We start from the raw sequence: 24,925 nt of genomic DNA, 5'->3' as shown, positions 1-24,925 counted from the left end.
TTTAGCATTTAGTCTAGACGAGAGCAAAATAAACACCACTGGGGCCGCAACGCTTTCGAGCAATCAATGAAGTTCAAAGGTAACGTCCATGGAGTCAATGCTAATGTTTCCTTTTCCTTTTGGTTAGCATCCAAGATCTATAATCAAAAAATAATCAAATGAGATGATGTAGGCTACCTTTCATTTGTTACTGATTCATTGAAGAATTTAATTAATTTGATTATTAACAATCCAACAAACAATATTTTTATTTTATAGTTGATTTATATTTATTAATGTATTATATACATGTACAATATATATCAGTTTATTAAATATATTTTAATTTACTTATACATATATATGGTCTGTTTGAATAATCCATGGTCTGTTGATTAATGCACTGCTTTCATAAATTATGTAATTATTAAAAATAATTAAAAAGGCTAAAATACACCCTAATGACTATTAATATTTTTTTTTTGCATTTTCATAATATAAAATACTCATATCATACCATAAAACAAGATTTTGATACTGTAAGACGGGAAAAACTGGAAGAGAGGGCAACTCTGAGAGAACAAAGAAAATTAACATTTGAACTCACTTGTGCACCATTTGAGATGCAAGTCTCACCCCAGAATCATCCTAATCTACATCTCTTCATCCCCCATTCCTTCTCTCTCATGCTGAGATCACCAAAATTCACCCTAGAGTCTATATGGATTAATGTGAATAATTATCATACAGTATTACACACATTTGGTATAATTTGAAATGTCTCAGTGCGACTGGTACAAAGGTCTCATTCCCAAAGTAGTAAACCAAAAGGTAATAAGGTATTTAAGAGTTTAGAGATAACTCGCACACAGAGGAGTGAGCACTCTGAATGCAAATTCCCACTGTTAGCAAATGTTTACATTTGAAAAGAGGTTTCTGACTCGGTCTGAGTATTTAGGGAGGTGGTGAAGGCGGCTCGGGGCGATTTGTAACTCAAATCAGCCCGTGATGCTGAGTATATGCAAAAGACTTTGCATCATGTATTTTATAATGTCAGGTTCGCATCTTCCCTCTTTATTCCAGAGCATTTGATGTTTTGTATTATCTTTGAACTGATTATGAAATTGGCATGATACATAATAAATGATTACATTTGATTTTATTCCGATTGACTCTGAAATTGTTTTCCGAAGTAGATTAAACAGATTCGTATGTTACCGCAAGTTTTGCATCAGATTAGTGACGACTAATTTGGCATCAATTTAAGTGTACGTGGTTTGCAAAGACAAGAAGTGAATTTCCGTTTAGAACAGCAAATGCTGCTTGACCAATCTAAATCTGGGTGTGTCTTACCTCTGTTTTAATTGAATGTTACTATAGATAAGTGTACGTGGGAAACCACAGCATGGCCAATCCAAAGCTATTATAAGAGAAGTAATGTTGGTCAGCTTATATCTGTAATAGTGGCCATACCTCTACTGAAGAAAACGTTAAGTTAAATTCAAGTGTATGCAATTCCATGGGGGCTATACCAAAGTATCTTTGATTGTGTAAACGTAAATGTGACCGATTTCAGGTATATAGCAATTACATCTGTTTGGTGACCAAAACTGATGAGCTTGTGAACGTGAGAGCCGCGTTAAACAGAAGACGTGAGGACCTCTGAGCGACATAGTTTCCTAGTCTGGAATGGGTAAAATATACTAAGAGTTAAAAAGAATAATCAAACATTCGCTCATTTTTAATGATGCTCAGATATCATTAAAACCTTTTTCATTTATGGAGTCAGATGAAATAACGAGGTAATACATATGAGAAAATGTAGGCTCTTGTTGTGTTGCGTAAAAGGAAAGACAGTAACGAGCAAAGACCTTCACCCGTATTATTGGAAAACCACCATTGGACCGATAAACGGGCTTACAAATACCACTCTAGCCCTAGCAAAGGTAGTTAGAAAGGTAGTTTTACAGATTAAAGCGCTTGGCCAGCACACGAGCAGTCATGTTCTTCAGTTCTACCTGCCTTGGCATCCAATTATGACCTCTTGGGTTGGCACAGCATATAGGCTACTGCCTAATTCACCAAGGAATTAGTCTTAACTCAGTAATGAAAACACACCCACACACCTCATTCATCTTTGGGGGTGATCTAGAGAAAAGCAGGACGTGTCTTGTGCCTCCCACGTCCTTCTAAAGCCAGTGCAGATGTATGCTAATGGACTCCCTGTGCTTCCAGCACGGCATCAGTGCGTCCCACTCATCCTTTACACCGGTTCCTCTCACGTAATGAGGGGCTAGAGGCGCATCAGAGAACGGTGCCATTATTTCATTGTTTTGGAACTGCACGCAGATTTACAAATAATTTGACTTCTGAAATTCCAACACTGATCATTTGGGGTTGATAAATACTTATCTAATTAATAATGAAAATATACGCATTAAATAAAAGATTTAATGCAAAAGGGAAGTATTTGTTCAACCCTATTGTACCTTGAGCAGTGCTTCATTTTAAGTGTTAAGCAATGCAGAAATGTGATTTCCTACAGTTAGATGCTCTTTACACGAGGACAAGGTACATTTTTGCCTCTTTTTTTAAAAGTGTTTTCTCTTAGTGTTGCACTGCTTTGATAAGAGTCAAATATAGATGTCAAACAGCATTGTTTGCTGTTGTCTAACAACTGAAGGTTGAGGCCAACCGATGGTGCAATGCTGTTTCCTGGACTCTGTCAACTTCACACCAGTCAAATCCTTGCATTTTACTCTTCTTTGTTCTATAGATGAGTGACCTTTTTATCCTGCCGGTGTGACAAAATTGTGTTAGAGGTCACACTGGTGCGCCCACCACGTTGCCCAACTGATAAGAGCTGCCATTTTTATTGCAGGCTTTTTTTTTTTTGATAAATTATAGAAGGCTTTTCAGTCCACAAATCACCAACATTTACCATGGATTTAATGTAGGAACACTAACTGTAATCATGGTATTGTGGCAGAAATAGTCAAATGTTTTTACATTAATTTCAGGGTTCGTACAACCTTCTGACAGTGAAATTCAAGTACTTTTCATGGACTTTCACGTGCTTTACACAACTTTATCCAGCACTTCAAAGCGCTAAATGTGAATAATTGCATTCAAGGCTAATTTTCAGTAAGGGGGCTACAGTGCTCCTAGTTAGTCTGGAGCCCTGAATCTTATGTTAACAACATTCTAATAAGACAAGACAGTTCTAGAAATTCAACAAAAATGTGTTTACACTACCGTTCAAAAATTTGGTGTCAGTAATTAAAAAAAAGAAATTAATACTTAAATTCAGCAAGGACACACTAGATTGATAAAAACTGACCGTAAAGACTTTCACATTGTTACATAAATGCTGTTCTTTTGAACTTTCTTTCACCAAAGAACCCTGAGAAAGATGCATCACGGTTTCCACAAAAATATTACGCAGCACAACAATGATAAACATAAGTAATGTTCTTGAATTTCAGAGGGATCATGTGCCACTGAAGACTGGAGTAATAATGACTGCTGAAAATTCAGCTTTGCATCACAGGAATAAATGACACTTCAAAATATAATAAAATAGAAAACAGTTATTTTAAATTGTAATAATATTTCACAATATTATTGTATGTTTATCAAATAAATGCAGCATTGCAAATACATTTAAAAAAAAAAATGGGACTGCCATACAGCACATGCCATCAGGCCTAATTAGTCCCTGCAATTAACCTAACTCCCACTGTGACACGGATACTGAACACTGAGTGAGCTGTTGATGATGTAGGGTTCACAGAACACAAACACAAACTAGTTTTAGGGTGGAGACGTCTGAACCTATCAGTGTTGACACAATATGAGGAGTTCCCACAGTTTTTCAATGGATTTCCATTGATTCACCAATTGCATCATGATTATAATTTTTCTTTTTTTTTAAATCAATGAAAATTAATCAATCTTAACATTATTCCAAATACCTATGACTTTCTTTTATCCGTGAAACATTAAAAATGAATTTCGGCAACACTTTACAATAAGGTCTCATTTGTTAACATTAGTTACCGGCGCATAAACTAACCTGACCTAACATGAGCAATATATGAAGAGTTCAGATGCAAAAGCCTCTTAGTGAATTTTCTTCTAGAATGATAATTTTTATCAAGCTGGTATATTTAAGTTTAGTAATTTCACTTAAATGACAATTAATAGGTAATTTTCCTTGCCAATTAAGTGAAATTACTGAACTAAAATATACTTCTCATAAATACAACTCTTCATAAATACCTGTTAATGCTACTTGAAAATGTTTATGTTCATGCAAGTTCACAGTGCATTAACTAATGTTAACAACTTTTGATGTTAAAAATGTATTAGTAAATGTTTAGATTAACATCAAGATTAATAAATGTTGCATTGTTAATTGTTAGTTCATGTTAACTAAGACAAACATATTCATTAGACCGCTTTTGTATGCATCTCCACATGTGTATGACCACAGGAGCCCTGCATATGTCAGAGTCAAACAACACCTGAACAACAATGTAGTAATAAACTTTAAATTACAATAGTAAATGCATCTACGTGCATTGCAAGGTCGGGACATAAACTCTTAACTCTTCCTCGTAAAAGTTCAACAGTCAAATCCAATGCAAAACACACAGGAGGACAGCTGACATGTACTGACCCTGTACTGCAGCCATGTTGCGCTGTCAGTGTTTACAGGCGCACACCAACTGCGTTTCAACAAGTTTGTACAACTTTTGAGAAGAACACAAAACTAATACCTGCAGAGTGTGTTTCAGGCGCGTTCTCCATTGGCGTTTCGGCATCAGAATAGTCTTTAAACTGAACTTCTCTCAGAGCTTCGGTAACAGGCCAGATTTTACCAGCGATCGCGTCTCTGAACGACTGAATATAATCCATATTCAGATCTTCCCCAAAGCATTTAAAACATTTAAAAAGTAATTTTAAAAAAACAACGTAATAACGCCGAGCTATCTGCCCAGAGCTGACAGTAGGAACACGAGAGCAGAATCAGGAACTGAAACTGACTGACAGCCACTGCCTGTGCCTAGTGAACTTTTCGCCGTTATTAGCGCGAGCAACGTGACGCGACGCTACCAGAACGCGCATCCTCTACACTGCGACTGATGGAATGCTGACGTAAACAAAGACTTTGATTGGTCGACTGGCTGCGACGTCAGGGTTTTAAGCGCGATGGACGCGTCGCGTCGGTAGTAGTATACAGTGAAACACATGAGGGGAGAAAAAAATGAACGAAACATATTTGAAAAAATATCGCACAGTTTCAAGGTAATACCAAATTCGTGTTTTGAGTTTATGTCCCACTCTAAAAAAAGAAAAAAAGACAAGTAAAATAACATTTTAAACCCAACGGCTGGGTTTGTCCATATTTTACCCAAACGTGTGATGAAATAACACAGCATTTTTTAGAGTGTTTTGTTTATTGGCTAGTTTTACGAGGATTTTTGTGTTCGTAAATTGGTCCTAAACAACAAACATAATATAAACTAGTTACTAACTAGAACATACAGTATCTGCTTTTACAGTACAAAAACACATAGCTTACCCAATTGTGCATGATTGACCTGGTAATATTTTAATATAGTGGACACTAATATTGTCTTTGAAGTTACTTGTTGGGGGTACCAACAAATAAACTGTAAAATAGATCTTTGAATATAGAAATAATTGAGTATCAAACTACTTCAAACTACAAAACTAATATATTTTTGTGAGGATTACATTTTTATTAATTTAAATGAATTTAAATGCTGTTTTGAAGCAGTGAATTGTGAAAAATGTTGTGCCTTAGCCCTACTTAAAACTTTTTTCACCCAGCCCCAGATGATCATGGCATGCGGTATGATTTTACCATGCCTCAGGCACACTTTTGACTGGTGGTTACATAGCATGACACACTGCTATCACATGATCACCTATCTCAGCATCCCAAAATAACAGTAACCTAAACCTTGAATTCAGAGGGGGTAAATTAGGCAAACATGCTGTAATTATGCAGAGAGTCACAATTATATTTTAACTTGATGAAAACAGCTTGCAGGGAAACGGATTTGTATCTCCACCTCCTCAACAACATCTATACAGCTCATCTGATGATATGAGAGCCACTGCTAATTGCAAAGATTGTTCAGTGTCTTTTTAATTCATCAAGTTAATTACATCCCAAAGGGTGACAAATGAAATGTGCCTCTCAGGCCAAATTTACACAGATCCCAAAATCCCCAAAAAGGACATGAGTGAAACTCCATCTGCTGGTCAGCCATAATGTTGCACCCTGCTAGATTTGTGCCACGTTTAGCCCAGCTGGGTTAGCAAACAAAGATGACATGCATAAAAACCACTGCTGATAAAAGTCATCAGCTGAGTAACACTGAAGCCAGAAAGTTCTGACACCAAGCCAAAACAACTGTAATTAGAGGAAAACAGCACAATAAAGGTGCATCTGACGGATGAAACTTCCTCATCATCCTGACCTGGTCTTTTATCATTCCTCTAATTGGTCTGTTTAGTGCAGGAAATGTGGAGTAATTAACCCTATCAGTGTTTTTTAAGTAGTATGAGTTAATATTTTGAACTAGCTTTTATTTGACATTTTTTATATTTTCTGTTTTCATTTTAGTTTTTAATAATGTGCTTGTTTCATTTTTATTAGTTTAAAATGTTTTTTTTTTATTTAGATTTTATTTTTAGTCATTTTTGTACTTCATCTTACTAGTTGCCAAAGCAACATTTCCCCAAAAAAATTTTCATGTAATATGTATCATTTATTTCAGTTTGTTTTGGTCTTTTTTTCTTTCTTTTTTTGGAGGAAAAAAAAAAAAATCCCCCAAAATTATATTTATATTCCACTGAAAATAGGATGTTTCATTTTTTGGTGAACTATCCCTTTAAGTGCACACAGACGCTAAAAAAGAGCCCTTGTTATGCTGTAATTGGATGGCAGTTCAAAAACCAGCATGTCATTAAATTATTTCTTATATAATAAGAGGTTCTGCTGGACTCAACACAGATCCAGAAACATCCTATTGATTCGATGTTCTCCACAAGCTCAGCTGTAATTAAAGAACAGTTTAATTTGATCGGTCTTATGAAAGATCTATCGTTCTCATTTCACAGACGAGAAATAAAATAAGCCCTATTAGTTGAGGGTGATTAAAGCAGGGCTTCCCTCCCATCCAATATTCCTCTCTTCTCTCATTGCACACAGTGTTCATTGGACGCCGCCTTCTATTTCAATTGAAGAGAGTCTGGGGAAATAATAAGGAGCACACTGAATTAGTTCAGTTGTTCTCCATTGGATATTTATAGTGATTCATCAAACGTTCCAAATGAGAATAAGGCAGGATTTTTCCTTATGCGTGGATCCATGGTTAGGCTCCGGCTGCTGGTGGGGGTGCTGCTGTGGGAAATATTTTGTTGGCACACTTTAGGCACCTTAGTACCAATTGAGCATCGCATAAACACCACAATCTACCTGAGTATTGCTTCTGATCACGGCTACTTCCAGCAGAATAAAGCACCATGCTTAAATAATCTCAAACTAATTTCTTGAACATGACAATGAGTTCATTATCCTCAAATGGCATCTAGAGTCACCAGATCTCGATCCAATAGAGCAGCTTTGGGATGTGGTGGAACAGGTGATTCGCATCATGGATGAGCAGCCGACAAATCTGCAGCATCTGCGTGATGCTATCATGTCAATATGGACCAGAATATCTCTGAGGAATGTTTCCAGAACCTCTTTGAATTTACGCCACAAAGAATTAAGGCATTTCTGGAGGCAAAAGAGTTGTCGTACTAGCAAGGTGTACTTAAAGTGGCCGGTGAGTGTGTATACGCACGCGCATCATCACTGTAACCAATAACACTTTATAGGTCCATAATTATTGAATGCAGTCAACAAGAGTCTAAAATTAACACTCACCCAGCACCAAATGCAAGACAAATTGCCTTTGATGAGTAAATTAAATGGAGATACTTGCCAATCTGCAAGTAAATTCATTAGGAACTGTAACATAAGGCTTAAATTAAATTATAAGAACAGTCTGATCCTCACTGATGTAAGAGACGTGCAAAGACAAACATTTAAGACTCAAACATCTTCAAACTGCTTTTGCCAGGGAGCCTTCTATGGTCCTCTGGTACATCCTACTCATTTAAGCCTATGGGAGCAGGAACCCACCAACAACAATTTGTTCTGGGCCCTGTGAATTGAAACCGCTTTTGCTGCCACATATGTGGAATATTTTCCACATAAACCCATCAAAATAAAAATATGAAGCACGAGACGTAAAGTTGTTCATACCAAATTTCTACCTTGTAACACAGTTAGGATTTCCTGTGAGATCAGGTTGGAAGAGATGATATAGATGAAAAGTACCTGAAAATCTTTTTTTTGCATGTAGTCGAGATGGATCTCATTACTAAACCACTACCAGAACTGCCATCTCTACATTGAATGTGTCCAGACACCACACACGCACACACGCACGCACCCACATCAACACAAGGATGAACATCTGCACATTACCCTTAGCCTCACAGTTTACAGGCCCAATTAGACAGACACAAATGGAGCAAAAACTCAGTCCGGCTGGGCAGATGCAGTTAATAGAGAAGGCAGTGAAGCTCTGCTGCTGTAATGAATGAGCACTAAATACAATCAGATTACGGCAGACGGACTGTCTCCCGTACAACAGCTGCATTTGGGATAAAAGATAAAGTGAAATGTTATTTATGACACAAAATGTGGAGCAGAGGAAGGAATTGTATATAGAGATTGTGAATGTGGAGATGAAATACAGCATATGGATGTATGACATTCAATGCCTGAAACATTTCTCATTTCCTTCCATTTTCCTTGTGTGGGAATTTTTTGGATGGTAATTTGCTTTCTCCTATTCCAGTGCAGCTCCTTGGGGAATATGAGAGCACTGTAATAGATATCATCATAATAGGTCTCCGTTTTAAACTTTGTTGACATTTGTACAAAGTTGTTGACATTTGTACAAAGTTGTTCATATGATTACATAAATTAACTTGATTAGTCACACAAAAATAGTCCAGAATATTATATTTCTTATAAATTTTACATCACAATGTTTTAAATCCCAAATCAAAACTGTTAAAATAATAAATATTAAACTGTACACACACACACACACACACACACACACACACACACACACACACACACACACACACACACACACACACACACACACACACACACACACACACACACACACACACACACACACACACACACACACACACACACACACACACACATATAGAATAAAAAATAAATAATTGGTGCACATACAGTAAATGAAAATGAGTAAATATCAATCTATATTGTGTTCATTTTATAGAAAATGTGTGGAAAACATGCCTTGACTATTTTTAACAAGATTTAATTGCATTTTACTTTCAATAATATCCGTTTGGCTGAAAATTGTTTCCTCTGATTGAGAGGATGAAAAAAAAAAATCCAAGTTTATGTAACTGCAAATGCATACTGATTATTACTATAAATCTGGAAAAAAAAAAGGCTTTTTTTTTTTTTTAGCAATAATGCCATAGCCTACAGTTTGTTGCTGCCAATGGAGCAGAAATCACACACTTCACCTGAGGCACAGCACACAGGTGGAAGGCTTTCATGCAGGTGGATAGCTGGTCAGGTGTATGGTTGCCTCAAACACATAAGTACTGCTTTCCCTCTCCCAGATGACAGCACCATCTAACAGATGATTATGCTGTCCAAACTGCACAGAAACAAATGAATATTCACAAGACAAATGCAAATGACTCAGTCTGGCCTTGAATGGCATCTTCGTAGAATATCAAGCGAATTAATCATTTCATAAAGACACTAAAGCATAACGATCCATCAACTGAGGCATTAAAGTTTTAAATATGTGCAGTCATGAGAGGCATCAGTCAGATCTTTCACATCAGCAGACAGAAGAGTTTTTAATGAGGCTATTTTAACTTTTCTGCTCAATTGACCTCAGCAGTTGCTTAGCCATTGCAGTGAGAATCAGGGACTGCAATTACACACTGCATTCATCAAACACCAGTGACTGCATAGAATCAACTGCTGAACTTGTCGCAGTAACCAATCATCAGCTAGACTCTGTCACAGCAACCAATCATCTGGTAAACTGTCATTACAGCAACCAATCGCTGGACTCAGCCAATTATCTGCTAGATCAACGAAAAATTTCATGCAGAAAACTTTGCAAACAATCATTATTTTTGCAGTTCTGTTTGGTTGAGTGATATGTATTTTTTGAAAGAAATTAATACTTTTATTTGACAAGGATGCATAAAATTGAATCAAATAAAATTATTTTTATTTTTATTAATAAAATCAAATTAAAGACTTTTAGATTGTTACAAAAAAAAAATCTATTTCAAATTCTGTTTAAAATAAATGCTGTTCTTTTAAACTTTCTATTCATCTATTCTTATTCCTCAAAATTATTCCAAAAAAAGTTTGGAAACATTGATAATAATAAGAAATGTTTATTGAGCACCAAATCAGTCTATAAGAATGATTTCAGGTGTCATCACAGGAAAAATATAAATAATTTCTTTGTAATATTAAAATAGAAAACCGTTATTTTACATTGTAACTATATTTCATGTTACTTTTTTTTACTGTATATTTTTCAGCAAATAAATGCAGACTTGGTAAAAAACATAAAAAAATATTAACAACCCCAAACCTCTGAATTGTTGTGTATACTCTAAATATTTGACATACTACACCAGAGTCCTGGACGTTAGCGGGTACCCAACTGCTAATATTTGATGTAAAGGGAGAAGAATATTAACATTGTCATTTGTAGGTTGGGAATCAATAGAGATGGTCGGACTGGGTATCAAATAGCCAAGACTATTTCAACCCAATTCGGTACACGCTGATAGGCAGCTGCTTTCAAATGGACCCTTTCATATCAATGTTCACGCTCTGAAGACTCTCAAAGGTTTATATTTAAAACATGTTTTGTACCGCTGTCTGAGCATTATGCCAATCGTATTGAATTGAAGTGATTGCCAGAATCAGTGATTATAAAGGGATCGCTCTTTGCTCACCTTCTGTATATAGTCAATCTAAAATTGGAATAGAAGTTTTATTTTTCATGCTTCTTAGAGGACCAACAGCCACGTATACACTGTCGAGTTTCAAGAGAGACCGCTCACGTTCTCCGTCAAACGGGTCTGGTCATTTACGGAATTAAATTAGTGTTACTGCCGGATACCGGGTCGGATGTTCTGTTAAGCACGTCGGTTGAACAGCAGGACCCGTGTCATATACCACACTACCTTTAAAGACAGAATTGCAAAAATAATAATGAAATATGGTTTCGGTTTAAATTTCAGTGCAAAACTGCTGAAAAACTTCAATCTGTCCCTTTCAATGAATCCGTTCACTGTTTAGTTTGCATCATCACTCAAAAGTGTTAACCAAATCTATGTGTAGGGGTTGTTCTGCAACACAATACATGTTTTAAATCACACTGTGCAAACGAAAGGTATATTAAAATTGGAATCAGTTCACAAAAATCTCCCACAACACCACCTGTATCACTGGTGACCCCACATGGGGACGTGACCCAAGGTTGAGAACCTCATCATGTCAACGTATCATTCACTATTGGACTCTACAAAATGAAGGCATCACTGGCAGTCACATGCATTCAGTCCTGTACACAAGGGGATGGCAGGCAGCTTTAACGGCAGGCATTTCCTGATGGCATTTGTGAAGGAAAAATCCCTGTACAAAGAAAGAAAATCACATCAGGAAGACAAAGCTATTTTTAGCGGATAAGCCTCTCGTCATACTGAACTGTGTTCATTTTGGCATCAGGATTTTTTTTTTCCATCCCGCTCTGTTTTTTTCTGTAGCTGATATGATTATGTCATATCTGTCCTGGTTACAGAGCACAAAGGGTTTAGCTTCAAAGTCCAAAGGAGGCATTAGAATTGTGGGACACCTGAACAAACAAACAACCCCCTGGGAAAAGCATCGTGATTCTGAAAAAGTGGGATTCTTGGCTCATCAACCTGGAAACAGAATATGCCGTTATCATGGTAATACATTAAATCTTGATTTGAAAATCTCTTACTTACTCTTCCTGAAGATATACAGGAGAGCCGAGACCTTTAGCCTACTTATAACACACAACTGCACTGATCCACATCACAGCCTAAAGCCGGGCGTACACTTTAGGATATTTGCTGTTGCAAGCCCCTAAAAAATTGCAGATTTTTTGTGTCTCTCTGGAAAATCATGTGGAAATCGTTGATGTTCATATGGTCGAGGTTCGCACTGTGGGAGAGGAATTACGAGCCGATCTGGGAACGTTATGAGCACCTCCCGACCTCCGATAATTTTTAAACATGTATGGGTGGGCGTACACTGTGCAAGTTCGGACACTCGGGAGGCTGTGAGCCATTGCACACGTTACGAGTCAGTTAACCTGATAATCGTGCCAAAGGAGCCGGTGGAAATCGCATGAGCTTTCGTGCTAAACATGGACACTGGAGCTTTCAGTGTTGCTTCTATAGCTTCAGAAAAGAGAAAGAAAATAAAAAAAGACTAGTTTGCAAATGATTTGATGAAAAGCAGATAACAGCACAGCCATTTTCTTCAACAAAACCACTAGAGAGTGTGTGTGTGTGTGTGTGTGTGTTTGTATGTGTATGCACACGCTGTAGGGTTGTAGCCACATGGCTATAATAATGTTCTGGAATATATGACGTGGTTGTGTATGATTTGACAATAGGGGACAGCCTATATACTGGTCAAAATTGGGCCGACTCTACAATTTTGTGGTCGTAAGGTACTCGGTTCCTCTCACACAATGCGAGCTGTGACCATACGAGCATCAACGATTTTTCCTGGGAGTCGGCCTGATTTTGACCAGTGTCCCCTTATTGGCAAATCATACATCCACATCACATAGCAACACCAGTAACATTGAAAGCTCCAGTCTCGGTGTTTATCAGGAAAGCTCAGATGATTGCAGCTGATACAGTCATGCCTGCTTTAATGCGGTTATCATGTTAACCGACTCGTAACGTGTGCAATGGCTCACGACCTCTCGAGTGTCCTAACTCACACAGTGTACACCCACGTTAACAGCCCACTGCATGGGGTCTGCTTTAGTGTGCAGCTACTGGAGGACTACGGCCTCCACAGACATATGGTTTAACGTTTAGGAAACTATGCTAAGTCTTAATTTTTGTTAAATTAAAATATATTTTGTTTAAACTTGACCTTAAATGGCAAAATGTATAATAGCCTATACAAAATGTACTTCAAGGGGAAAGAAAATACATTTCCAATCATAAAAAAATATATTTGAGGTAAGCCAAAATGTATTGAAAATATTTTAAAATCTATATTTGCAACATAGTTTTGCCAACTGTTTGTCTATTTTGAAATATACGACAATACTGGAAACAAAAAATATCCAAAAATATATAGGGAAATAAGTAACTAAAACTTATCGAAAGTATATTCATGTTAATATATTTTAAAATCTAAATTTGGAATATTTTTGACTATATTTTGAAATATACTGTGTGTAAAAATATATCTAAAATAATCTATTTGAAGCTCAGTAGTGGAACAGAAAGAAAGAACCGTCGGAAATGCTTTAGCATCTTTATCTGGTCAATTTATTAAAACACTAAAGCCTAAAAGCTTCACTCAGTTGTGTGGTCAAATAATAACCCAGCAGGATGTTGTGGGAGAAACACAGATATCAGGCTGGTGTAAACAAAACACGTTCAATCTTATGCTAACCGCTGTGTCAGTGTCTTCTCCAGAACTCTGCAGGGGGAATTAATTGCTTTCACTTTCAGAAGGACATGCTCATATTTTTCATCATTATGTTAAGCGCTGGTGCATGAATTATAATGGCCTAACGCCTGTCTCCTTTCATTCCTGCGCTGATTAAGAGAAAAGAAACGGACAAGTGCTTGTGATAAAGAGGATGGAGGTGGATGTTGCTGGTGAGAGGTTCAGGGTGGCAGAGGGTAATCAAGACTATGAGGCTACAATCACAAAGATGTGCCAGTGTGATTGGCACTGTGAGTCTCTCATTTCAGGACCGGAAAGACACCATATAATGACCCTTCAGCTGATTTGGTCTATAAGTTTTTCCACTGCTTTAAAACGCTCATATTATGAAAAATATTGTTCTCTTTTGAAATACAAGCAACATATTTAGAGATTACTTTAGCATAATGATACATCATCCAATATATTAGATATCCATTATAGTTCTTATAGCTAAATTAGAAAAGCATGAAAGTTGTCTCCTTTCATTGTCTCCATGATGTAAAATTATCCCAATCATCATGTGATATAATTTTATAGTAATCAAAACATTTATGTAAAGTCTATATAAATGACTGCATTTTTCACAGTTTAGTTTGAAATTCGCTTTAATAATTGAATAATGACAGACAAATCAAATAACAGAAGCGCAGTCAAGGAAACGCATCGGAATAATAATAATATAATTCAATGAATTACACATACAGTAGGTCTATATTTTTAACTGATGTAGCCTAATTGCAAAAAAACATGCAGAAAGAATGCAGGTTAAATTATTCCACTACGTTATGATGAATAATGAAGATGTTTAAAAATTACATCTAATCTATAGAATTATTAAATAATAAATTTGGTCACACTTTAGATTACGGTCCAATTCTCACTATTAACTATGACTTTTGCCTCAATAAACTCCTAATTGCTGCTTATTAATAATTAGTAGGGTAGTTGTTAAAGGGATAGTTCACTTTGAAATTAAATGTTGGTATGTTTTAGCTTACCTCAAGGGCATCCAAGATGTAGGTGTCTTTGTTTCCGCAGTAGTTTCAATTTTGATATTTTTAGGTCAAACCGTTCTTGTCTGTCAGTCATATAATGCAGGTCTATGGTCACCACCTCAAAGAGCATGCACAGAGTCCAAATTAAAACAATTCCCCATCGTAAGTACACATTGATGGCCTAAGACACGAAACAAGCGGTTTGTGTGAGAAAACGAACAGTATTTATATCGTTTTTACCTCTTCTACACAACCACGTCCAAGTGATCTGAGAGCGCGGGCGCTTCGGTCTGCGCAAGCGCCGGAAGTGATCTCTCGCCGGCGCTTGCGCAGACCGAAGCGCCCGCGCCCTCCGATCACTTGGACGTGGTTGTGTAGAAGAGGTAAAAACGATATAAATACTGTTCGTTTTCTCACACAAACCGCTTGTTTCGTGTCTTAGGCCATCAATGTGTACTTACGATGGGGAATTGTTTTAATTTGGACTCTGTGCATGCTCTTTGAGGTGGTGACCATAGACCTGCATTATATGACTGACAGACAAGAACGGTTTGACCTAAAAATATCAAAATTGAAACTACTGCGGAAACAAAGACACCTACATCTTGGATGCCCTTGAGGTAAGCTAAAACATACCAACATTTAATTTCAAAGTGAACTATCCCTTTAAGTTTAGGAATTGGGTAGAATTAAGGGATGTTGAATATGGTCATGAAGAATAAAGCATTAATATGTGCTTTATAGGCAACAATAAACAGCCAATTTCCTAGTAATATGCATGCTAAGCAGCAACCAGTTAAAAGTGAGAATTGGACCCTAAACTAAAGTGTTGTGTTACCATAAATTCTTATAAAAATAGCAACTTTCTGACAGGGGCATGTAAACCCTAATGGTCTAACTTTTCACCTCAAAATAAAACAATAAAAGCTACCACACACCTTTAAATAAATTAATAATGTTCACGTACATAAAATGAATTCATAGATCACTATTATCCAATGAAAATATGCGGACAAGTTTTTTTTTCTAACCAGCCAAAGACTATAACAAACAAAGAGTGTTAGATATTATTCAGTGTAACAGTGGAAAACTTTTCTTAGTGCCTTGAATTACATTATAAATGGACTCAAGCCACAAATGCACTCAACACTGAAACCAAACAGATAATTTATGATGTATTTGAGCAGAGTCTTGGGGTGGCGACAATGAGCGAATTTCAGGCTTTAAGCTTGATTAACATTTACTTTTGGCAATGATGATGAAAAAATAAGGAAAACAATAATCTAGGAATTCAAGTTTCAATACACAAGTACAGAAATCTGTCTGACGTGACCCTGCACAGTAAATGCACAAGGAAACTAAAACAAATATCAGCCTTTATGAGGACTAGAATAATTTATTTTACACAGCAAGGGGTTCAATCGATAGGAAGGCAAAACCACAGGGAAAACTGCTGCCCCTCAATTAAAATCCCCTTAATCAATAATAATCAATAAATACAGCTGCAAGCAGCAATTATCGGGGCCAAGCGCAAAGAAGACAATGAAACATTCCAACATGGCTGGGAGTGTCAGGAATCAGGGAATGCCCTTGTTTTGTTCTATTATAGCCAAGCGCAGTTCCACCACTTTTTATTTTTGTGTGTTACATGTGTGTGTCAAATTTGGTGAAAATATCTCATTTTGTTTAGGAGTTATAGACATTTATATGAGCATTTATAGAGCATAAAAAATGACCCATGGGTGACTTTGATTGGATTCTTTTGCCACTTATTAATACAAATTTTGACATTTGGGTATTAGCATGTTGCCAACGACCTATGTTTCCAAACGACAAACCGTTCAGAAGTTATAATCAAAAATAGCCATTTTTTTTGTATCTCCGGAACAGTAGGTGGCGCTGTGCTGAAACGCAGCATGTAGCCTCAAGTCATGCTTGTGATGACATGTACCAAGTTTGGTCTGAATACGATAAAGCGTTGCGGAGATACAGCCTTACGTTTGATTTTGCAAGTGATACGTAAAATTAGTTTGCGCGGTATTCAAGAAAAGGTTTGACAAATCAACTTGAATTCCATAAATTTTTGTCGGCATGGTCTGAAGATGATCTGGTTAAGTTTTCGTGAAAATCGGAGCAACCCTCTTGGACAAGTTTAAAAAAAGTAGGTTTAAAAAAAAAAAAATCAAAATGGCGAAGGATTTTTATGACGGAAAATTACGTCATGTGATGCAATCGAATCGTCTTGGGCCAATTTAGTTTCTAGCCCTTATGGTTCAAAAGTTATTAGCATAAACATGAGTGAAACTTTGGACAGTTGGTGGCACTACGGGGATTGAGTTAGAGACTCCAAATTTGCTATGGTGACTGTTCAGACTGTCTTCTATCAGTGTGCCAAATTTCATAACTTTCCCGCAAGTGGTTCCATGGGCTGCCATAGACTTCCATACGGAAGAAGAAGAAACGGAAGACGACGACAACGAAGAAGAAGAACGCCAACGCCCATTTTCAGTGCTTGGCCCCTAAAAGTCCATCCCTGGTCAGCACAATGCACATGAGCAGAGTTTTGAGGAGCAACAGAGAGACAACTCAGACTCTGATAGATAAATTGCTCAAATCAAGAGGGGGAGGGCCCTGTGGGGGGGAGAGAGAGAGAGAGAGAGAGAGAGGGAGAGAGGGAGAGAGGGAGAGAGGGAGAGAGAGAGAGAGAGAGAGAGAGAGAGAGAGAGAGAGAGAGAGAGAGAGAGAGAGAGAGAGAGAGAGAGAGAGAGAGAGAGAGGGAGAGGAGACGTAATTATACAGCACTGGTTATAAATCCAGCGGCACCAATCCTTCCGAGGGGAATGCAGCAGTAAATTCAGCCCTGGATGCAGAACCACCTCCAGGAAAGCAAACAGTTTTCATTCCACCCCACGGCCTAATCCATGAATCTCTGCGCCTTCGTCTGAGAGTTACTGTGACTGCCAATCTAGTTAGACATGGAGAGCATTGAGAGCAGGGCAGTAACTAACAAAAAGTATGATGCTATTAACTTAACAAGAGTTTTCAAAACCGAGCACTTTTTCCAATACCGACCCAGTAAAGCAAACTGAGGGAATAATCAAACATGCTATCCTAAAGTATCCACTCTATCTTTCAAATAAAGCACTGGGAAAGTTTGATTCATTTTAGTGATTCAGTTCATTCACTCTCAGAAAAAAAAGGTACAAAAGCTGTCACTGTGGCGATCCCTTTTCAAAAGGTACACCTTTGTACCTAAAGAGTGCATATTAGTCCCTCAAAGGTACATATTGGTACCAAAAGTATACATATTAGTTCCAAAATTGTACATATTAGAACCCTTTTGAAGGGTACTGTCCCAGTCACAGCTTTTATACCTTTTTTCCTGAGAGTGGTCAGGTGATTTATTTGAGTGAACTAGCTCAATACAACCTTTCACCAAGTCCTTATACAGCATGCACACTATTGTTCAAAAGTTTGGGCCCGAAAAATAAGATAAAAAAAAGTTGGTTATTGTGAAATATTATTAGGCTACTAATAATCCTCCTGTAATAAGGCTCCTGTGATGGCAAAGCTGAATTTTCATAACTCCAGTCTTCAGTGTCACTTAATCCTTCAGAAATCATTCTAATGTGGAGATTTTCAACATTTCTTATTGTTATAATCAATGTTGAAAACAGTTGTGCTGCTCAATATTTTTGTGGAAACTGTGATAAAAATTTTTTCCAGGATTCTTTGATGAATACCAAAGATAGTTCAAAAGAACAACATCTATTTTAAATGGAAATCTTTTGCAACATCATACATGTATTTACTGTCACTTTTGATCATATTAATGTGCCACTGCTGAACTAAAGTATTAATTTCTAAAAAAAAATATGACATCTAGAGGAATGATAGACGTCCTCTAGATTTCATCTGTTTGGGTTAATGCGTGTCTGAGCTGTTAGGATGTTGATTTACAATCAGTTCAACCCTGTTGCTTTAATGCTTGACTTAACCTTTCTAGAGCTACTGTGATGTAGCTCATATCCTCCTCCACATGACATTAAAAGGACACCGCCATATAATTCTGCTCGTTCTGTGTCAGTTATTGACCACATGTCAAGCATTTGTCGCCACTTTGTAACTCCGCTTTAAGTCACAGAATCTTTCGGCTCTCACTTTTCACAGACCAACTCAAGAAACAGATCATTTGGTTCCAGAAGGGTAAATCTGCGGAAGAGATGCTGGTAACACTATGGCATGACAGTAACACGCACAGATAAGTCAGAACCCTGAAAAAAAAAAAAAAAGAAGGTGATATTTTGTGACAATAATAAACGACACAGCAAATCTGCTGTGAAGGGAAGGTTACAGCAAACAGTTAACCTTTAACCGAGATGCTGTGTTTTTCTTACGCTGTTTCTGGGAAGCAGTTAATGAACACTGACTACTCAGACATATTTTTCAATCTGTATTCATCAATAAAAAGGACACCGCATCTCTCTCATTCAATTCACACATTCACATTTATTTGTATAGTGCTTTTCACAATATATATACACAGTACTGTGCAAAAGTCTTAGGCATGTTAATATCTATGCGCAAGTGTATCTGGACAAAAGCCGTTTTAAACGCAAAGGGTCGTTACACCATACACTCACCTAAAGGATTATTAGGAACACCTGTTCAATTTCTCATTAATGCAATTATCTAATCAACCAATCACATGGCAGTTGCTTCAATGCATTTAGGGGTGTGGTCCTGGTCAAGACAATCTCCTGAACTCCAAACTGAATGTCAGAATGGGAAAGAAAGGTGATTTAAGCAATTTTGAGCGTGGCATGGTTGTTGGTGCCAGACGGGCCGGTCTGAGTATTTCACAATCTGCTCAGTTACTGGGATTTTCACACACAACCATTTCTAGGGTTTACAAAGAATGGTGTGAAAAGGGAAAAACATCCAGTATGCGGCAGTCCTGTGGGCGAAAATGCCTTGTTGATGCTAGAGGTCAGAGGAGAATGGGCCGACTGATTCAAGCTGATAGAAGAGCAACTTTGACTGAAATAACCACTCGTTACAACCGAGGTATGCAGCAAAGCATTTGTGAAGCCACAACACGCACAACCTTGAGGCGGATGGGCTACAACAGCAGAAGACCCCACCGGGTACCACTCATCTCCACTACAAATAGGAAAAAGAGGCTACAATTTGCACGAGCTCACCAAAATTGGACAGTTGAAGACTGGAAAAATATTGCCTGGTCTGATGAGTCTCGATTTCTGTTGAGACATTCAGATGGTAGAGTCCGAATGTGGCGTAAACAGAATGAGAACATGGATCCATCATGCCTTGTTACCACTGTGCAGGCTGGTGGTGGTGGTGTAATGGTGTGGGGGATGTTTTCTTGGCACACTTTAGGCCCCTTAGTGCCAATTGGGCATCGTTTAAATGCCACGGCCTACCTGAGCATTGTTTCTGACCATGTCCATCCCTTTATGACCACCATGTACCCATCCTCTGATGGCTACTTCCAGCAGGATAATGCACCATGTCACAAAGCTCGAATCATTTCAAATTGGTTTCTTGAACATGACAATGAGTTCACTGTACTAAAATGGCCCCCACAGTCACCAGATCTCAACCCAATAGAGCATCTTTGGGATGTGGTGGAACGGGAGCTTCGTGCCCTGGATGTGGATCCCACAAATCTCCATCAACTGCAAGATGCTATCCTATCAATATGGGCCAACATTTCTAAAGAATGCTTTAAATGCTCTAAAGAAACACAGTATTAGTATGGTGTTCCTAATAATCCTTTAGGTGAGTGTATATTGATTTGAATTAGAAATAGAAGTTAAATCATAAATAAATTCAATTTGTGATTTTATTTTTGAAAGCATTCTCACTTTACAGCATTTTAACACAAGTGCCAGTACTTTTCACAGTACTGTAGCTTTGCAGGAAGGTTTCTTCAAGCATCTTGGAGACGTTCCCGCAGTTCTTCTGGATTTAGTTTGTCTCAGTTTTTTCTGTTTCTTCATGTAAATCACAGACGGACTCGATGATGGTGAGATCAGATCATACCGGCTGTTGTCAGACTCCTTGTGCATACAGAAATCTCACTGGATAATTACAATTAATGGCAAAAAGAATGTTTGGAAATGTAAACTGATATTTCCTACTGACACACTACAGCAACTATTAACATACCTAAGACTTTTGCACAGTACTGTATATCGTTTCAAAGCAGCTTTACAGAAAATGTGTGTGTCTACATTACAATTGAGAGTGATCTGTTATCAGAGGTGACTGTTCAAGTAATGTATTTCAGAAATGTACATATATAGTAAATCACGCAGTTAGCTAACAGTGTATTAATTTAGAGCAGAAACAACGAGCTCATTAAAGTAATAATTACAAGTTGTGAACATAATGATTACAATATATAGGAAATTTAGCAATGGTGCATGTTGATTCAGAGTTTGATTCAGTATGATCTTGTCATTGACTTCTATAGTTTTTAAATTGAGTAAAGAATGCTATTCTATTTTCTATTTTACCTATAATAACACTCACGGCTTATGGTTTCTGATTAGATTGTTGGTTTCTATATTTCACACTGCCTGTGCTAATCTAATGTGATGCATCAGACATGTTTGCATGCTAATTTTCTGCAATAACTTCTTGCTTGATATCTTATCTCCGGCGCTGTTTACACCTGGTATTAAGATGCGTTTTGGTTTGATTGATTGTAAAGTGTCCTTGTGCTTTGGAAAGGCGCCATATAAATAAAATGTATTATAAGAATTATTATTATTCCATTCAAAAATGTGGTAGCAGCTATTGAAAATCATTGAACAGAAACAGTATCTAGTTTTTGTTTCAATAGTCAAGTTATGAGACATAACTCATAAAACAAAGCTGAATATACAATTCTACCCACGGATATATAATTTTACATGCCAAAGTTGCCTCAAACCAAACTCTGAGGTTCAGATTTACTAAATAGTTGCACCACATTAGCATGCAGTATTTTGCGTGAAATCTTTTTCACAGAGCGCTCGTAACCGATTTTATGCAGGTGCTAAATGCACTGGAATAGCACAGTGCCGTGAGCACTGTCATTCTGTTCGGCACAGACAAAGTTTATTTAAAAGAGATGCTAAAAGCCACAATTTTGCGAGGAATATTTACATCATTACCTGATTTGCATAAAGGTGAAAAGAGCACAAAACAATGCAAGATCAGCTTGTTTTTATTTCACAGAGGACCGATAAAAACCTGTGGACATTAAATAGTAAACAACCACTAACATAAAACTATGAAATGTGACAAACAGCCTCATAAAAGCTGCAGGACTCGCCTCAGTAATCCACCATCATCCCTGACCTTTTCAGCAAGTGGTCCTGGATCCCTCTTTTCACATCTGATCTCTGCATGGCCCAGAAGCCCAGGCTGTGGCTGTGAGCAGCATTAACTATAAGGTTCAAGACAGGTCAATCAGTTAAAACACAAAAGGTCAGAGTGAACTAGGGCGGAGATAGTAATGACATCACGAAGGGCCACTGCACCACAGCTAAAGCTGACCTGAATGGAGCGTGATTGATCCGAATGCAACGTGGTTCACATATTTCCGCCGTTTAACAGTCACAGGCTTGTCGATAATGTGTGTTACCCACACTGAGGCCTCCGGGGGTGTCTGTCAATCCTGTCTGAGACAGACGTGGGGCTATTTATCTGCTCAAAAGTGGTGTCTTCATTTGCTGTGGGTGTGTGTAAACAGAAGGATGCACAGGCACAGCTGGAGATCAGGTACATGCGAGACAGCATCAATCTGAGCAAATAAACATTAGCACTTTACAAAACGCAGTGCTAAAAACTGTCAAGTTCTCCTCTAGGCCTAACAGACCAGTCATAAATTCTAAATCGGTCCGCCATTGTGGCCTTCTGCATTTTATAGCAAAGGAGAGTAAATGTCACAGACGTTTTCTCCTGGATAATATATGCGGCTCCAGCCCGAGAGAAGCCTGCGGAAGCCACGCTTGAGCTCAACACTTGCTCAATCTATTGAACTGCTGCTAATTGAATTGGAGTCAGCAGGTCGGGCGCTGATGGAGCGTGCAGGTGGAGGCTGAAGGCTGGTTACAGTAACTATCTCTGCACCGCCATCATTCCACCTAACACCCAAACCGGTCTATTTCAGTGTGTAAATAACATGGGTAATAGGCGTACACATGCTGTGTGCAAACAAACTTGATTTAGGAGTGTTTTTGTGATTTTCATGCTTTCATACATACAACCAGTGAAATATGCCAGTCAGACATAGATATTGTGAGTTAAAATGAATTAAATATATCAATATAAATCAAAAAATTTAAATATATTAGAAATATATTTGAAAAATATGCATTCAAATAAAAAAATATATAATTTATGAAACATTATGAAAACATTTAAAATATTACAATATTTTGAATACTTAATATGTACTAGGGGAAAAATAAACAAGTTTGAGTAGTGTGTGGGATTTTTTTTCTTCTAGTTTATATTGTACTTTCATCCCATGCACTTACGAATGACGAATGGGCATTGCATATATTTTATTAAATATTAATAAAAAAAATTAATCATAATTTTTATATTATTATTATATCCATATATCAAATGTTTATATATTTATATTTGTATTGTATTTTTTTTATATAAAAATAAATAATTATAATTATTTTCCAATAATAACAAAAGTGTGGTTTGGGTTTGGGTGGTTTATGCTTACAACAAGTGAAAAACCAAACAAAATGCACTTTTCAGGTCTTAATATCAGCTCACATTACCTTTCAAAAAGTTCAGTTATTTTCAGATGGTTCTGGAATATGTGAATGCACATATACCCAGCAGACGACAGTACGAGGTCTGTAAGGGCAGCAGACAGTGGGTAATTAGAAACCCAGCTCCAGTTCCCAAAAGCCTGACCGTTCTTCATCAGGATGACATTTGTTTGTTAGCATGCTGCACCCTCATCTGTTGCTTCCCTGTAAAACAGATTTTCATCCCATACAGAATCTCTCCTGACCCCACAGGTCAGCACCTTCAGAATACATGTCAGCATAACAAGGCAGTGCTTCTGAAAAGAGAGGAGACTGAGGAACAGGACAAACATTCTACCTTTCCACAACCATTAGTGCTGTTATCAGTCTCGAGCAGTCTGACAGTTCACCCGATCACACAGACAGCAAATCATACTCAGCCTCCTAATGAGAACGGAAACACCGAGGCATTACGCATGACGCCGCGTTAGATCGCATGTGGAGGAAGGCGCTTACATTTAACGGCTGGAGGATGACATGAAACATCGACTGAAGGGAACTTAGAAAAACTCAAAGGAGAGGCTTTATCAAGTCCACGTGTCTAAAATAAATCACTTGAAGTTTAACTGCAACTCTTAATCCTTCTTAAATGGCATATAATATACTGAAGAAATAATATACACTACCGTTCAAAAGTTTGGGGTGGTGTTGTATTACAAATTTATTAAATGTTTAATTTAGGTTGCAACAGTAAAAGTTGAGTACATTGAAGTTAGCATTTTAAGGTTAAGATCACTGGGACTCTCACCTTTTGTTCTGCAAATGGCTCTCGGAGCCCAAATGGCTCTTGGAGCCCCAGCCCCAATAGTTAGGCTGATTGGATTAGCATATATGCGTTTGAATAGTTATGCTGATTGGATTGAGACTGGTAACACGCTGGAGTCTAGGGCAGTTCCTTAACCTGTATACTTAATTTACATGCTTTGTTCAACCTCAATGTAAATCCCTCCCCCTAAATATATATAAAAGTGCAAGGCAACTTTCTTTAGATTAGACTTGATGATGATGATGAACTACAGACTTGAACTACAGACATGGAAGAATAAATCTCTTAAGATCCATGTCAAGTCTCCTGGTTTCTGCTTCGATGAAGGAATAAAAGTTTCCAACAGTGGGTACGATTTTATAATGTTTTTGAAGTTTCTTCTGCTCATCAAGCCTGCATTTACTTGATCAAAAATACAGAAAAAAAAATC

General features: G+C 37.5%; 1 protein-coding gene across 4 annotated transcripts in view; it reads right to left on the bottom strand.

Moving 5' to 3' along the window:
- The window catches only part of oxr1a (oxidation resistance 1a), a gene marked incomplete at its 5' end in the record, with an annotated part of 154,673 nt that overhangs the window by 65,462 nt on the left and 64,286 nt on the right, over nucleotides 1–24,925 (bottom strand). The window contains one exon of one of the 4 annotated variants that reach the window (XM_082150692.1): nucleotides 4,761–5,084. The exons of the other annotated variants lie outside the window; for them this stretch is intronic. Within the exon in view, the coding sequence (XP_082006818.1) occupies nucleotides 4,761–4,899 (139 nt within the window). Of the gene's footprint in view, nucleotides 1–4,760; nucleotides 5,085–24,925 lie in introns of those variants that run through there. 4 annotated transcript variants of the gene reach the window in all.

The sequence above is a fragment of the Leuciscus leuciscus genome, assembly GCF_965113295.1.
Source record: "Leuciscus leuciscus genome assembly, chromosome: 20".
Lineage (NCBI taxonomy): Eukaryota > Metazoa > Chordata > Actinopteri > Cypriniformes > Leuciscidae > Leuciscus > Leuciscus leuciscus.
This window is presented reverse-complemented; position numbering and strand designations above follow the sequence as displayed.